The 16728-nt window shown below is 43.0% G+C and overlaps 1 protein-coding gene across 2 annotated transcripts in view; it reads left to right on the forward strand.

Moving 5' to 3' along the window:
- Positions 1 to 16728, forward strand: part of PRTFDC1 (phosphoribosyl transferase domain containing 1) — a gene marked incomplete at its 3' end in the record, with an annotated part of 49955 nt that overhangs the window by 28087 nt on the left and 5140 nt on the right. For both annotated transcript variants that reach the window (XM_079948155.1, XM_079948154.1), the window contains exons 4-8: positions 1967 to 2032; positions 13487 to 13504; positions 14351 to 14433; positions 15288 to 15334; positions 16272 to 16348. In XM_079948155.1, coding sequence (XP_079804281.1) covers positions 1967 to 2032; positions 13487 to 13504; positions 14351 to 14433; positions 15288 to 15334; positions 16272 to 16348 — 291 coding nt within the window. The remainder of the gene's footprint in view (positions 1 to 1966; positions 2033 to 13486; positions 13505 to 14350; positions 14434 to 15287; positions 15335 to 16271; positions 16349 to 16728) is intronic.

The following is a 16728-nucleotide window of genomic DNA, read 5'->3' on the forward strand; positions in this document are numbered from 1 at the left end:
GGAGGCTCGGCAAAATTTTTTTGAATCTGAGTTAAAGCACAAGCAGAAATAGTTCAAAAACATAGCATAAGACAACTGTAAATGAAATTAGCAGTTTCAAATTTAAAACAGTTAAGGAAAAACCAGTTTGGAACACTTTAAGGTATGCTTAAAGCTTTGCATAGAAGAGGCGTGGTTCAGTTCACTGAGGAGGGAATTCTTTAACTAGCGGGTCACCACTGAAAAGAGGGGAAAAAATATTAATATAGAGAGTGGAATTCAGTGTTGCTACTTTTGATCCAGTAGAGGTGCCCACTAACATGTGAGAAAGGGAGACATTCCCCACCCCACCCCCAATTCTTGCTGCAGCCCTCTCAGCTCCATGAAAATCTGCTCCAGAGGGTTGGGGGCTTCAGGGGAGAACATGGAAGGTAGGGTGGGGGCTTCAGGGGAGAGAGGGAATTGCAGAAAATTACCTCTTTCTCTTATTCATACACCTCCACTGGATTATAAGACAAGCAGAACAGCAACATTGGATTTCACCCATTGAAATCACACAAGAAAAGAGTATCAAGCAGCGCTGATGGACTTATGGATGATATGCAACAACATATTAAAGCTACTCATATAATGTCACTTATGAAAGGCAGCTAATGCAATACACAGGCATTTGCTTTGATTTCATTTGCACATCTGTTCCTTCCATTGTGGCGAAATATTCTTCTGCTTTGGCAGGAATTGCAAATATGGTCACAAGAATTACATAGCAGTTTCCCCAGTAGCTGCCAGTTCACAGCTATACAATCCTTAACTTCTCTTATTGGATAGTATAATCCTGCACTTTGAAAGACTCTTGGATTCACTTTTGCAGTTCTTTGCCAGCACCTGAGTTCTTGCCGCAGCCAAGAGTGTTAAAATGCAAAGGAAGTATACTACAAAGTCTTTGAAAGGGATTTTATCATTTTATTTTTTTAAAGTAAACAAAAGACCCTTTGCTTGTTTGTTTATTACAACTATTAATTACTCTGTAGGTCTAGAAGAGTCTTGTTTCCAAAACAGATGTCTTATTGGTGGTTTTACCCGGACACACACACTTTTCCTAGTTTGGAAATGTTAGAGAAAATACATCTTTTTCTGCAGCTGTAGGGTGTTCTGTTTTCCTCACTCTTATTAATTTCAGTTATAGACCTCTGTTCAATAAAACTTCTAGGGTAGTTTACATAATACAGTAATCAATAGTCCAATAGGAACCTGAAAACTCCCCCCCCCAAAAAAAAAGTTTCCCTGAGATTAGACCGTCCACTACAGTCATAGTATATATTGCCAGTCATTTGGTGATTAATTGCACACTGCTACTGAGAGTATATTGCTGGTATGGATTTATTGTAACCTTTATTTCTATTTCATGGTTTTGCATATTTATCTAGTCTTAAGGATAGTTGTTGGGATGCAGGTGGCGCTGTGGGTTAATTCACAGAGCCTAGGACTTGCCAATCAGAAGGTTGCGGTTCGAATCCCTGCGACGGGGTGAGCTCCCATTGCTCGGTCCTTGCTCCTCCCAACCTAGCAGTTTGAAAGCATGTCAAAGTACAAGTAGATAAATATGTACCGCTCCGGCAGGAAGGTAAACGGCGTTTCCGTGCGCTGCTCTGGTTCACCAGAAGCAGCTTAGTCATGCTGGCCACATGACCCGGAAGCTGTACGCCAGCTCCCTCGGCCAATAAATTGAGATGAGCACCGCAACCCCAGAGTCAGCTGCGATTGGACCCAATTGTCAGGGGTCCCTTTACCTTTACGGATAGTTGTTAGTTGCCCTGAGTGATATATAATATTAGACAATAAATGAATCAGTTCTATAGAAATAGGTTTCACTGAGATTGGTCTGTGGGCCCTTTTTGGGTACTAGCTCACAGTCAACACATAAGGGATGAAGATATTTGTCAAAGTTAAGAGTGCAAGTAAAATATGATCTACTTTTATTTTTCAGAATGACCAGTCTATGCAAGATACACAGATCATAGGGGGAGATGACTTCTCAAAGCTGGCTGGAAAGGTTTGTAAGATTTTTAAATAAAACGAGGCCATTATGACACCCGGATCGGACTAATACCGAGATTCAAAGATAGCATGATTAGGGCAATAACAAAACCTAGAGAGAAGCAAAAGAAGCATGATGCTAATAATTACCTTCTCCGAGAAAGTCAGGGCAAAGAGAAACATTCACCTTGGTTTCAGCATGACCAGGATCGCAGCTGGGTCCACAACTACTATCAGAGCTAAATAGTAACTGGATATTATTGACAGTGAACATGTGAGCTACTGATAAATATCCCGAAAAGGATTCTAGCCCCCACATCCTGGAGGAAAAGACATTGTCTACACATAATAGTAAATTGTCATTAGCACTACATGCCTGAAGTGGACTTGCACAGCCAGGTGGAGAAATTTGATAGCCTTTAGTTTCGCTTTCAGAGACTCCTGGCTCGTCATGGCATGCTAACCAGAGATAACAGTTTACCACAAGCTGTGATGAGCTTCTACACAAGCCAGTTCCAAGCCATGGGTTATGGGGTTTGTGATAAACCACAGTCTCCGGTTTGTATATCACAGCAAGCCAGGATTCTGCAGAAGCAAAACTGAAGTGCTAACCCAGGGTTGGCTAGTCTGCGGCCCTCCAGATACTGTTGGACTGCACCTCCCATGATTCCTGACAGCAGGTTGGTGATGATGGGAGTTGCAGTCCAATAAAATCTGGAGGACTACAAGTTCCTCACCTGTCACAGAGTGTTCACAGCTCAGTCCGGTGCATGTCTAAGTGCCATTGCATTCTGAAGTGCTCACACCCAGGTAAGTTGGAGCATTCTTCCCTGCCACCCCAACAGATCTTCCTGCACGTGTTAAAACAACTATGTACCCTGCTTCAACATAAGCCGGCATGAACATTGTCATAAACTGTCACTAGATAACTAAGAAGCTGCTTTTGAAAAGTAAATGTTTGATTCAACATAGGCAGCCAGTCTGCATAAAGGCCATTTCAATCAGTTCTTTCAAGTACTGTACTTGGGTCCACTCAATTTAATTTAAACAACAGCCTTTTTTCTTCTTTTTTTTTCTTTTCTCAAGCTGGCAAAATAGCTGCTTCTAGAAATATTGCTGCAGCTAGAAATAATGTTTTGCTTAGATATAATCCTGTGTTTCAGAGGGCCAAAGAAAGACAATATGTGGAATGCGTGATTGCATTTAATATGCCTGGAGGCGCCCCCCCCCCCGCCTTCTATTAACTATAATAGGTTAACCCTTTCCAACCATCCTGCAGTCATGCTATTCTCCCCATGAGTAAATCTACCATCAATTACAGCTTTTCACCCAGCACAAATGGCCACATGGGATGGGTCACTTTAGAGGAGACTACAGCATAGGAGGGAAGGGTTAAACACCCCCCCCCAAAAAAAAATACACCATCGTCCATATCCTGCTCTCCCACAGCTTCTGTTTTCAAAGGCGAAGGCAAATTGAATGCAATTGTCTTGTTTTGGCCCTGAACCTTTTAATAGCACCTTGGTTTGACAATGGTAAATCATGGGACTTGTCAATGGTTTGAATCTTTTTATGTGCTGGAAGGCTGATGAGCAATTTATTTTCATTTCCCCCCATTCTGCATGCACATACTGATGTTTAAAAAAAGGGGAAATAAAATATTTTTGTTCAAGGACAAGACTCTTTTAATCCAGGCCTAGTTATACGCTGAATCACTTGAGGAGGAAGGATGACTTTATTTCATTAGGCAGATGGTCTGTGTGGGAAAGTGATCAAAACAGCAAGCCTCGGGATGAATTTGGGCAGGAAACCACTAAAATTAATTTACACTGCAAGTGAAATTACTCTTGTGTTAATAGTAGGACTGGTAACTGATTAAAGACTTTTAGTTAATTAATCACCTGGCTTTTAATCAATTACATTTTAATAAACTGTCCTATTACCAAAATATCAGTGTCTTTTTCTCTTCTTGAAGGAACTGTATGATAACTTCATGATTTATTTAACAAAAGCTATCTACCATCCATTGTCGCCAGTACTGTCTAAAATAGCAAAATGCAACTCAAACTGATTTTCTTTTATATGTTGCCGGGTGGTATAAGAAATGGTTTGTGAGAATTATTGTGCATCAGTATTATGTCAGTTGTTACATGATTAGTATGTTAGTACCAGAACCAGTGTTTAGGTTTGCAGTGTTGAGTGTTAAAAGAGGCAAGCCTTCCTGGATCTAAAAGAGGGAATTTCAGCAGCTGTAGCTTGTTATGCAATCTACACCTGCAGCAATTCTCTCCATTTGGCCCAGGGGTGGCTAACCTGTGGTCTCCAGATGTTGAGGGATTCCCATCATCCTCAGCCAGTGTAGCCAGTAGTCCAGGACTGACATTTGGAGGGCCACAGGTGAACCACCACCACCCCCCCATTTTATAAACCTTCATATTTTCATTAGCAGTGCTGGCGAACAGAGCATAGGTTGCAATTTCTTGCAAGGCTGAATTAGCAGGTTCTCACCAGTCCCCCATCACATCTGCCTACCAGTCTTACTAAGGACATTACGTGTGTTCCTTACAAATATTATGTAAATGTACCAGGTTTATTATAAATATCCTCGCTGTTCAACATTGAGCAACCTTTGAAAATCTGCCACAAACAGAACGCGGTTCATAAACTCGACGTGTTTATTTTCATCCTTGCTCACAGATGACTTGAATAATGCCAGCTGACAGGATTAGATAAAGCTTAATATCCTTTTTCAGAAAACCTTTCCCTTTTTCCCCATTTTCTAAAAAGAGGCTTTAAGCCAACTTTTGAGATATATTAAGGAATCAAAAGCTGCATGGAGCTAAATATTAACTACCTGTATGGTGTTTTGTGCCTGAAAGGTTAATTTTGAAGATCTACTTGCTACAAAAGAAAAGAACCCTGCTGGGTTTTGTTGTCAGCAGTTAGCAAGAAAGCTTCGGTGTCAACAAGACTTCAAAAGTACACTGCCAGAGTGTGGAGAAAGAGACCCCCTGGGGCATTCCTAGTGTGCCAGCCAAATGCCCTCAAAAAAACAGTGAATATACAAATACGAAAGAGAGGGATGGACTGCAGTTCCCATGGTCCCTGACCACTGACCATGCTGGGTGGCGTTGGTTGAAGTTGGAGTCCGACAACATCCAAAAGGCCACAGGTTCCCCTCACCTGTAACTGCCTGTCCAAGCTGGGGGTCAAACTACAGTTAGGTTAGTAGTGTGTTTCAGCTACCACACTTAGGAGATTGCACATTTTTTAACAAAAGCATCCCCTGGGATCTGCTTTAGTTATTTCCTCCCATGCCATTTACTTGCATTAAATTGTCTCCCCAACGCTGTTATTTGTCCCTGAAGGTGTTATTTGCTGAGTCAGCCCCCCAGCCCCTTTGTGGCTATATTTGATGAAGGAAAAACATGTCCTGTGTAGAGCACAGTCATAGAAAACACACTTTTTATGTGCGTAAAACTACTTGACATGTATATTTAGCATTACTAAAGTCTCAGCAAGAAATAGTCTCAGCAAGAGTGGCGGTGGGAAAGCTGTGGCCTTCCAGATGTTGCTAAACTACAACTCCCATCATCCATGACTGCTGGCCATGCTGGCTGGGACTGATGGGAATTGGGAGTCCAGCACCCTGTGAACCTTAGGGCAGCCACAGGGATTTTTTGGCCCTCCAGCAATTTCTGGCCCTCTAGAAATAGTTGGACTCTTAATTCACAACCCTAGCCAGGGATTGGTTAGGGATTAGATTTGGAACCCAACAACATCTGGAAGGCCACAGGTTCCCCACCCCTGCCTTAGAACTGCAACTTGCAAAGCTTTTAGCTTGAGCTCCTGGCCTCCTGTGCCAGATCTGCAGCCATCATTTATATACAATGCCCCCTCCAAAGGTTAGTCAATGACTCAAGCTATCCTGGATCCTAGTTCCTCCCAGCCAGTTCCTGGCCAGATAGCCAGTTATCTGCTTTCCCAATATTTGATATGAACCCAGGGATTCAGACTCCTTTTGAGAATGCCACTTAGGGAGTGTGAACCTTTAAACTATGAAAACCACCTATACATTTTAGTTGTCTGGAGTGAGCCAGCAGTAAATCACACTGTGCAAGCTGGAGTTAACTCTTCATTAGCAGAAACAGGAGTGTCAGGCCTAATGAGTCCAGCAACTCATCTCTGGTAGGTCTTGGTCACATGAAGCAGTTGCTGAGACTGAAGGTCTTCACCTCCCTGCAGCTGCCTAAGTGCTGCTCCTCACCAGCAATCTATTGCTTTTTTCCAAGCAACCAGAGACTGGGTCTCCATGTCACCAACCTCTCCTCTGCCCTTTTCATGCCTCTTCTGATTCTGGGAGACAAGCAGGGAGGGGAGCTTGTTGCAGTAGGAGAGGGAGACACCCGTGACTCTTCACCAACCTGACTCATCTCTGCCTCTTGGCCTCTCTCCTCCCACCCTCCTGCTTCAGCTTCTGATGCTGATTCTGGACTGCTCTCTGCCACAGACTCTGCCAGCTCACTGAACCCTGTTCCCTCCTCATCTTCTGACACCTCCTCTTCCCACTCTTCTCCCTCTGACCACTCATTGTTCTCCCACCACTCCTCCCCGGGATCTGAGCCTGCTTCCCTTGGTGGTTGCCCAGCTGGTTCCTCCTACCATTCCTCTGTGTCCAACCAGTCCATGACAATAGTGCCTGCAAACATGGTTCTTATTTGGGGAGAAAAGAGCCCAGTCTGTGCCCAAACAAAGAGCACGAGAAGGACACCATTAGGCATGCCAGATTTTAGGAAGGGTCTGTAAAAAAATAAATAAACCTCGCTTCCCTGTTCAATTGCCCAGGAGAGAGAAAGTTGGCAGCTTCATCTGGCTGCTCTGATTGCAGGGAATCTGTTTCCTGACGGAATTCTTTCCACCTCTCGAAAGCCCACCTTGCCTGGCTCTCTTATTGTCATGCAGCTGACAACTACCTGCCTACCCTCAGCAGATATAATTAGCATTGTTACATTTTCTGCAGCAAATGAGATGACTCAACACCTTCTGAAGCAGAACCAAAAAAAGAAAAAAAGAAAGGGATGCTACTGGGGAAAGGGAGAATCAATTTGAGGTACTGTATAGCCAGCAGGACCCACATGTATCATCTTTCATCATGGAACATCTGCCTTCTGTTCATCATTAGCAGCATGAAGGTTACTGATCTTATTGGAGCTGTCACAATGGAGCTGGATGTTCTGATTCAGATTTCTTTCTCTATCTCTTTTTTAATCCTTCTTACCAATCTAGGCTGCATAGACATATGTTCTTGAATTAGGAGATAAATATAGGGATGGTGTGTGTGTGTGGGGGGGGTTCTTGCAAATTGAACTCTGCCATACCTAAGAGAGTGGCATGAGGGGGGGGGACACCCTTAACCAGATATTTACTACACACCATTAAAGTAGCGCTAGCAGAACCCTTAGCTCACAGTTGTAGAACATACAGAATACGTGAGTGCTGTTCTTTGTGTGAAGGGCTGTGTCTTAGCAGCTGAGCATGGCCAAGGCCTCGGGTTCAACCCTGGCATCGCCGGGTAGAACTGCGAGAGTACCCAGTGTGAAATTATTGAGAGCCGCTGCCAATCGATGCAAACAGTACTGATCTGCATGGACCCAATGGTCTGACTCTGTATAAGGCATCTTCCAATGTTCCTTTGTTTACTTAGAAGTCGCCTGTATTCAACGGAGCTTACTCTTTGATATGTGTGTGCAGGATTGCAGCCTCACAGTGCAACTTTAACCATGTCTAGTCTGAAGTAACTGCCATAGAGTCCTATAGGGCCTGCCCCAGGCAAATGGGTGTATAGTACTGTGCAGCAAATCTCCTGTTTTTATATGTTATTGGACTGCAACTCCCAGCAGCCCAGCCACCATGGCCAATTGTCAAGGATGGCAGGAATTGGGGTCCAGCCACATCTGTAGGACCTGCAGGTGATGCAGAGTAGCTCTTTGTTCCAATGCTCCACCTACTATTAGGAACTCCCCACCCCACTAAAACCTTTTCAGAACAGCAATTTATGAAGATACGATCAAGTGAATTCTTCTGATTTATATAACTAGCCATATCTGATGTGAGTTTTGGTGTGTGTTGGACTGTATCATCCCACTCTGTTGATTCATCTGCTGACTCATTTTCGTTTATTAGTAGAACTGCGGTGCTAGGATGAGCTGTGAGTGAGGAGGTGGCATGGCTTGCACCTGGTGTCTTGATTCTGTGATTTAAAAAAACCAGCCACCTCCCAACACAACATGGTGTACAGATTTTTGTAAAAATGAACGTGGAATTATCTGAATGGCTCTGGAAGGATTAAACAAAATGCATGGCTTAAACATGAACAGCAAAAATAAAATGCAGAGGCAAGACAAGAAACAGTAAAGACACCCCACACAATTGTAAATGAAATCCATTTGGCAAAAACAATTTTGGTTGTATTCAGTAAGCTGGTTATATTGCTCATTACCAGACTCATAGTTCCAAAGCTTTATTTTGAGCCTGGTTTTTGGTACACGGCTGATTACACAAAAAGCTATCAAATCTCAAACGTTATCCAGCTATTCACTGCCCTTTTATCTGTGTTCAGTTTCAGACTATTTTGCTGATGTTCACTGATAAGGTGCTGCTGCATGAAACCTTATTGGTGATATGCTTTCAGTGTTATTAAAGCCAATATAATGAAGATTTAGGTGTACGTTGCAGCTTAAATATTATATTGATAACCTCCACAACCATTTCCCCAAAACATACTGCTGTCACATCACAGATTAATTTATGTATATAAAATTGGCTTTGAGAGCCTATTGGTTGTACATGTTTACCTTTGTACATGTTATGATCAATCCTGACTTAAGTTAGTCACACTTGGGTCCTACTGAAGTTTGCAGATAGGTTTCATTTGGAAAAGTGCAACTAACTTCGGCTGGAGCAAAGCCAGTATATTTTTCCATGGTGCCACGTACCACTCTTGATTATTTTATAAACATATATATATTAATCTTATTGAAAGTATATCCTCCATTAAATGGTTATGGCTGAACTGCCTGATCCCTGGCCTCAGTTTGGATGTCGGGAACTGCAACAACTCCAGTTCCATTTCCTTGATATTGTATTATGAATAAGTCATTTCTGCTCCTTCAGTGTCCTTACAGAAAGGGAAATGTTCTCATTTTGCTAGCCCCTAGCTTCAACATCACAGCCTTCTTGGATATATCTTATAGCCTCAATGACATAGCCTTCTCAGATATGGGACTGCCACTTTTTGCCCACCAGCACCCTGTACATTTAACAGTTTAATGGTAGATAAAAATTCAATGGGTGCATCTTTTCCGAGGGTAGAGATGCCACAATAGAAAAGAGATTTCTGTCTATTGTGCAAATTTTGAATGCTTTTTTTTGGGGGGGGGGGGTTGCAACCAGTTACATTTAACAGGCACAAATCTAGCACAAGCAGATTTGCTGTTCATGAAGCAGTATTAGAGTAACACCCCCTAGGTAAATGCAAAACCAGATTTGTGAGAGTCAGAGGCTGGCACAATTAATACCATATAATGATTAACACAGAGATGGTTGGTGTTCACTCTTCATGATTACAAAGCCTGGTCTCCTCAAGGGTTGGTTTGCAGCTACTAAGAAGGCCCTTTCTCGAGTTCCCACCAAACATGCATCAGAAGTTGTTGGGACAGAGAAAAGGGTCTCTGCAGAATAATTCAGTTTGCACTGCCCTGACCTCTCTGGTGCCTCGCCCTTCTCTTCCTCCTGGTAAGCATCAGGGATCCACTTTCTGGAGAACCAGCGGTACAACTGCCCGCTCCCCACAAGCTTTTGCTTCTCAACATCCAAGAAGGCTTGTATGGAAGAAGGCAGTCCTTCATGTTACAAGTTGCAGCCAGAGGCTTTACCTTGCACTTCTTGTTCTTGCCGTAACAAACCATGGTTTGTTGTTATGTCTGAATCAGACCATCTTCCTGTGCTCCAGCAAGGAACTGCTTGTAAGTTTAGCCAAGAGCAGCCTCCTTTTTCAAGGATTTATGGCATTTGGAGCCCAAGGAGTTTCAACAAGTGGTGCCTAAGCCTGGCATCAGGGTGGAGTTGAGAAGAGGACTTTGGATATAATTCTTTCACCAAAGTCAACAGCAGCGATCTGCTGTAAAACTTGTTAAGGCAGGCGAGTTAAGATTGTGTAACTTTACAGCGTGGACGCGCCATGTTATTAAATTTATTAGAGGACTACCGAAATAGAGTTCTAGTTTATCAACATGGCAGAAGAATTATCACCAGATGCACATGAGCCTGTCATTGGCTGCAGGTTGATTTCCTGTGGAAAGAAGCTTGAAACGAATAGAAAATATATGTCTGGCCATCTGGAAGACAGAAAACCACTTCTGAAGTATTCACTGCTATGTATTAATGTCTCTACCCTTGTGGTCCTTTCCAACTCTACAATTTTATGTTTCTCTTTAGAAATATTTCATTAGCTAATCCTACCCCATTTGCTAATATTGCAGTATTATTATCTCATGGCTTGAGTATTTGCAGCTAATTACAGGTCACATTTCACCGTGTAAGTCACATCAGTAGCATGTAAACAGGTTTGGAAGGTAATGACCTAATTCAAATGATCCTATCTCAGTTTAACGAGCCAAGATACTGAATTGAATAAACTTGTACGTATGATCACAGACCCTTCTGCCTTTCATGGGATGCTGCAGTTAAACCAGGGAGTTGTTAGCCATAGTTTCCCATTTTATTCAAGACAGGATTATCAGGTTTAAAACAAGCTAGGATCTAAATAACATCAGAATGAACATCTGGTTTGTTGTGGAGCTGGAAACCATATTTTCTTGCTTGAGATGAAGCTGTAGTTAATTGAAGACTTCCATATGGCATGATAGATAAGATGATGATCCACCAAAATAACCCTTGTGCTGATGGTTCTTGGCTGTTAGCGATGGAAAGTTGGACTGTGCCATTCCAAGGTCACAATTTACTTTAACTGATGCCATACACTGCAAGTGTGTGCTGGTTTCATTTGGACTGTTCATGATGTGAGGTCCTCCTTTTCAGGGATGTCTCATACTACCTGGCCTTGAGAAGCTTAGGGGCTTGCACCATTTGAAGAACGCATTGACGAGCCATTCTTAAACCCCCACCAGTAATATTGAGATGGTATTGCTGGCTTACGTTATAGGGCTGAGATATAGAGTGGGTCAAGCAGGGGTGGGTAACCTGGAGCCTCCAGATGTTGGGCACCAACTCCCATCAGCCAGCAGAGCCAGTGGTCAGGGGCAGTTGAGGTTGTCATCCCAACATCTGGAGAGCCACAGAAGTAAAACAGGAAGGATTTAGAAAACTGCAAACATTGGGATGAAGATGGTTCACCTAAGAATTTGCAATAGCAAAGACTTAACTTTCCCCACTCATCCAAGACAGTTCAATAAAAGTAATGCATTTAAATATTTATTCAATATTGTTTAAGTAGTATTTGGGAGATCTCAAGTACACAGTAAGGTTCTGAAGCTAGTTGCTTGGAGACATTCTAGCAAGACTAATACAAGCCTATTGTCAATCAGAGTACATCAGGATCTTGAGGATTTTGTATAGTCTCTTTTCAGTTGCCCAGTTCTCATATCAAATAAGAAACAAAATTCTTCCCCAGCTGCTGTCAAGTAAGGAAATAGTGGCCAGACCTTCAAAAGATAGATTTTTTGGGGGGTTAGCAAACAGATGTCAAGAATATTACTCTGCTCAGCAACTTATGCTTTAGCATTATCTAAATCTCGTAATGCTATTTTGAGTTGGCTTGCCTCTTGTCCATTGTAAAACACTTGCAAGATAACAGGTTCCGTTATTAATTGTTCAATGTATTGTATTTTTGCATTCCTGCTATGGCCTTTGGCAAATACGGAAATAAAACTGAACTGTTGTAGATGAGGCATTTCCTTTAAGAGAGTTTAGGTGTGCAAAGATAGATCAGAAGTCCAGGCATACATACATACATACATACATACATACATACCTAATTTTATTTGTATGCAACCTTTCCATAGTTCAAGCTTGCTTACAACAAGAAAAAACGTACATCATTACAAGCATAACAAAAGTAGTAATAAGCAATAAATGATACCTCAAAAAGTTCACAACCAACTTGAACAATTTCCACATAAATCATAATAAGATTAAAATAAAGGTATCAAAAAAATATATATATCAATAACAGCACCTCCTCCCCCAATCCTCTAAACAATTCCTCAACCCAAGAATCTGTTCAGCAGTCTCAGCTTCTGCAGCTGGAGTCAGTCAGGGCCCCACCCTCCTAAGCCAGATGGGGAAAGCATGCAAGGCCGGGAGCAGGTCTTCCAGGACTCACCACCAAGATTGCATGAGAGAGGGGCTGAGAAGATGGAAGAGGCAAATGGAGACTCAACATAACAGCAGGTTCAGCAATACTTGTGTTCTGGCATCCTGAAAATTATGGAGAACTTTCCGAGGAAAGTGAAAGATCTCAGGTGGACCTCATTGGGAAAGGCCTGTCAGTCCAAAAATACAACATGCAAGAACCTGGTAGCTTACATTGGAGCAGGAACGTAGACAGAGTCTAGAAGAATTTGGCGGTTCAGGGAACAGAGCCCTGCCTAGAAGCTGTGTATCTTCCTGCTGGCAGAGATGATGGACCTGTGGTCCTCCTGATGCTGTTGAACTCCAGTTCCCATCAGCCCCAGTCAGCATGGCCAACGGCCAGGAAGGATGGGAGTTGGAGTCCAACAATAACTGGTTGGCCACATGTTTCTCACCCCCTGCCAATCCCTGTAAATATCACACACACACACACACACACACACACACACACACACACACAAAGTTGCCAGGCCATCGTTCTTAATGCTTGCCAGTTGGCAGACCTATGTATGAAACAGTTATACTGAACTGAGCTATTGGTCTACCTAGCCCTATGTGTTGGCTGCTCTTTCATGACACAGCTCTAAGCAGTGGCGCTTCCCTAGCCATGTTGTTTCTTAGCTGGAGAGGCCAGGGGTTGGGCCTTCAAAGTTCTGCATACAGCGTGTGTGTGCTGTGCTGGTGGGAATGAAACTATTCCCGTTTTCTTCCCTCTCTCCTTCCCTGGTAGGAGACCAAGTCACCTCTCACTGCAAGAAAGAAAGAACTGGGTCAGAGCTGCAGGTATAGGGCAGAAGCAGGGAGGGTCCCCTTGTTGTCTGCCAGGGACAGAGACTCTCCTTGCTCCCACTACTTGGTTTGTTGGCTTAGCCGGGGCCACCCGTGCAGCTCTCCATCATCAGATCTCCCTTTTCCACCTCATCCTGGAGAAGACCCAGAGAACATGGACTCCCGTTCTGCTAGTGGTTTGCTGTCGATTCACTTTGTTCTCCTGCCTAACCAAATTTCTTTTTCTCCCCCTTGTTTGTTTGTGTTTCAGAACGTATTAATTGTGGAGGTAAGTTCATCTATTTGGATTGGCTAAAATGGGTGGTGGTCCTTTTGGGTACAGTACGTCTTGTAACACTTAGTATGTAGGTGCAGATATACAAAGAATCCCGTGAAGTCAACAAAAACCTTGCTAGTGCTTTTCGAAAGCCGTTTAGCTAAAGGCTGTGACACCTTTTATTTTGGACTATGAAAAAGACCCAAAAGAGGCTAATTCCTCCCCTCCCCCTCCCCCCCCCCCCAGAAATTAAAATAATAAAATGGTGTTGATGTTGCAGAACTTTCCAGCTATTAGCTAACCAGGTCAGTTTCAAGGCTCTTGTGTTAATATACGAAGCCCTGAACATCTTGGGTCCAGGATGCCTTAAGGCTCACACAAGCCCTTATATCCCAGCTTGATCGCTGAGATCATTCGGAGGGAGACTTTAAGTTGTCCCCCATCTTACAAAGGCTCAGCTGGTTTAAACTTTCTTCCTTCTTACTGCACTTTCAGCTTCCTGTGAAAATTATTTTGCAGTCTTTAATGGTGTTTTATTGTACTTGCACATATTGTTGTGTACCACCGTGATATTTTATATGAGTAGACAGCATATAAATACTTTTATAAATAAATAAATGCCCCAACTCCACACACACACACACACACACACACACACACACACACCCCGACCTCCTTTTACCTTTCGTGCTCCTGTGGTGCAATGGGTCTGTGCGTCTGGCTGTTAACCAGAAGGATGGTGGTTCGAGCCCACTCAGGGGCTGTGGGCAGGATTCCTTCATTTGCAGGGGGTTAGACTAGATGACTCTCGGGGGTCCCTTCCAACTCTACAGCTGTATGCTTCTATGCTTTGCAAAGGATATCATTGGAACCGGAAGAACGATGAGAGCTCTCCTCAGCAAAATTGAAAAATGCAAGCCCAAGATGGTCAAGGTGGCAAGGTAAGTGTAGTATTTGGGAGGGACCACATCTCAATGGGTGGAGCAGCCTTCGATAGTGTGATGCCCTCCAGATGTTTTGGACTACTAGTCCCATCAGCCACAGCCAGCACAGTCAATGGTCGGGAATGATGGGAATGGTAATCCAACAACATGTAGAGGCTACTGTGCAGGCTACTGTTCAGAAGCTTGTCTCTTTCTCTGTGGGAGCATGGCAGAGGCAGCTGACTCAGCTGATAAGGGAAAGAGAAAGGAAATCCTTTTGGGTTTGCCCTTGATGAGTCTTCAGACATCTCCGATGGAGGGGAAGTGCACTCATTTACTCTTCTGCTGAAATTGGGGTGAGGTGGGGAGTTTGCCAAGCTAAACAGACCTCACCAGCCATGCATGGTTACCCATCAGAGGCTCAATGTATCTCTTGTTTTTGCTACCTGTCTTTGGAGTGTCAAAACGGGGAATAGGGTTGGTTCTCAAGCAAGGACCATAATCAAAATAGTGGATAATATTGAGCTTGATGTACAATTATCTGACCTGGGAGGCCATAATATATGGCTGTTGGGCTGTGGTTCAGCTTAACGTTAGGACATGATACCCTCCAGATGTTGTTAGACTACAACTCCCATCATCCTTGTCCATTGGCCAAGCTGACTATGGCTGTTGGGTGTTGGTGTCCAACAACATTTAGAGGGGCACCAGGCTTAGCAGGTTGCAAGTTGTACAGGCTTTTAGGAAATGAGAGATGGGGACAGAAGAATACATCCAACCAAGCCAAAATGTTCAGGAGTTATGTGAACAAACCCAGCTTTTAAAAATGTTTACAATAAAAAAAAACATTTTTGTTATTTATTTAATGATAGCTTGCTGGTGAAAAGAACATCTCAGCCTAATGGATACAGACCGGACTGTAAGTGCTCTCCTGTGGATTTTCTTTGCTTCCTGATTGTGAAGTAGCTAAAATGTTCCATTGTTCCTGTTTTCATTAAATAGGCAAGACGTAACACACCCAGTCCTTGGGGTGTTGTTCAAAAGTGATGCTAGGAATAGCGTCTAAACAATGGAAGTGCCACCTTGATCAGAACTATCAATTGGGGGGGGACAGCTTCTCCTCCACTGTCCCTATTTCATTATAGACATGTATGAGAGATGTCGTGGGAAATGACCACCTTTTAAAACCGATTTCAGAGTTGTGCCACTGTCAAGAATCACAAGCTTGACCTTGCAACCTTCACAACGCTTCTGTTTCCAAGAGTGTTTGGGGTTAAATTGTGGCACTTTAACACCAGCTTCAGATAAGTTTAAAAGTTGCCCAGTAGGTGTTCCTTGAAACACCCTGCATTTTATTCTGAGATCTGAGATCTTATAATGAAGGACAGTATATAAATCTCATTTTTAACAAATGCCCTTAGCATGTCCGTTGGCCAAGATACAACACACTGTGGCTTCAAAGTCGTACGTTGTCCAACTGTATCCCAGCTGCAGACAACTGCTGATTGTTCCTTGAAGCTGTCAGAAAAATCATTTGGGAGTTAACTTCCCTGGGGACATATCTCTGTTTGGGTAAGAGCTGTAGTTAGCAAGCTGTATATTTCTTTCCCCCCCTCAATATTAGCTAACAGGATTCCTTTTAGACAGAATTGTGATCCTTTATATAGCCTAATTGGGTACATCTAGACAGCTCTGCTTCAGCTTCAGTAAAGTGTTCCCATCTCAGAGCCTCAAACTCACAGACACTGAGATTTGGCTCTTGTATACAATTTCCAGGTCAGTGGACTATTATATAAAGGAAGTGTCAGAGTTTGTATTTTTAACAATACAGACATTTTGCCCTCTCTCTCTTCCAGATTATGGATTTGAAATTCCAAATTTATTTGTGGTGGGCTATGCTTTAGACTACAATGAGTACTTCAGAGATCTAAATGTAAGTGTCTCCCACTCTTTGCCTCCTGAAAAAAACACACACTTTTATAAACTATGACTTTGAAACCCAGCCAGTCTAGAACTGGGTTTCCTCTTCTGTGGCCAACAGTAAAAAAAATGTACCCTACTTCTGCAGCACATGGTGTTTTAAAATCCTTATCCTGCCTGCCTTCATGTACAATGGTTTGCTTCATGAATAATGCTAAACCATAGTTTAGCTGCGGGAAGCCTGGGCTCATGCTCTGCTCTCCACGCAGCTCTGAGGAGAATGGAAATATCCATTACATAAGATAAACACCTTTTCCAGCACTCATACTTGCAGCGTTATTTCTGTCAGTGGGAGAATGTGATTTATTTCTGTCACTCGACACAGCACACTGG

Source organism: Podarcis cretensis (assembly GCF_951804945.1).
Source record: "Podarcis cretensis genome assembly, chromosome: 12".
NCBI classification, from domain to species: Eukaryota; Metazoa; Chordata; class Lepidosauria; order Squamata; family Lacertidae; genus Podarcis; species Podarcis cretensis.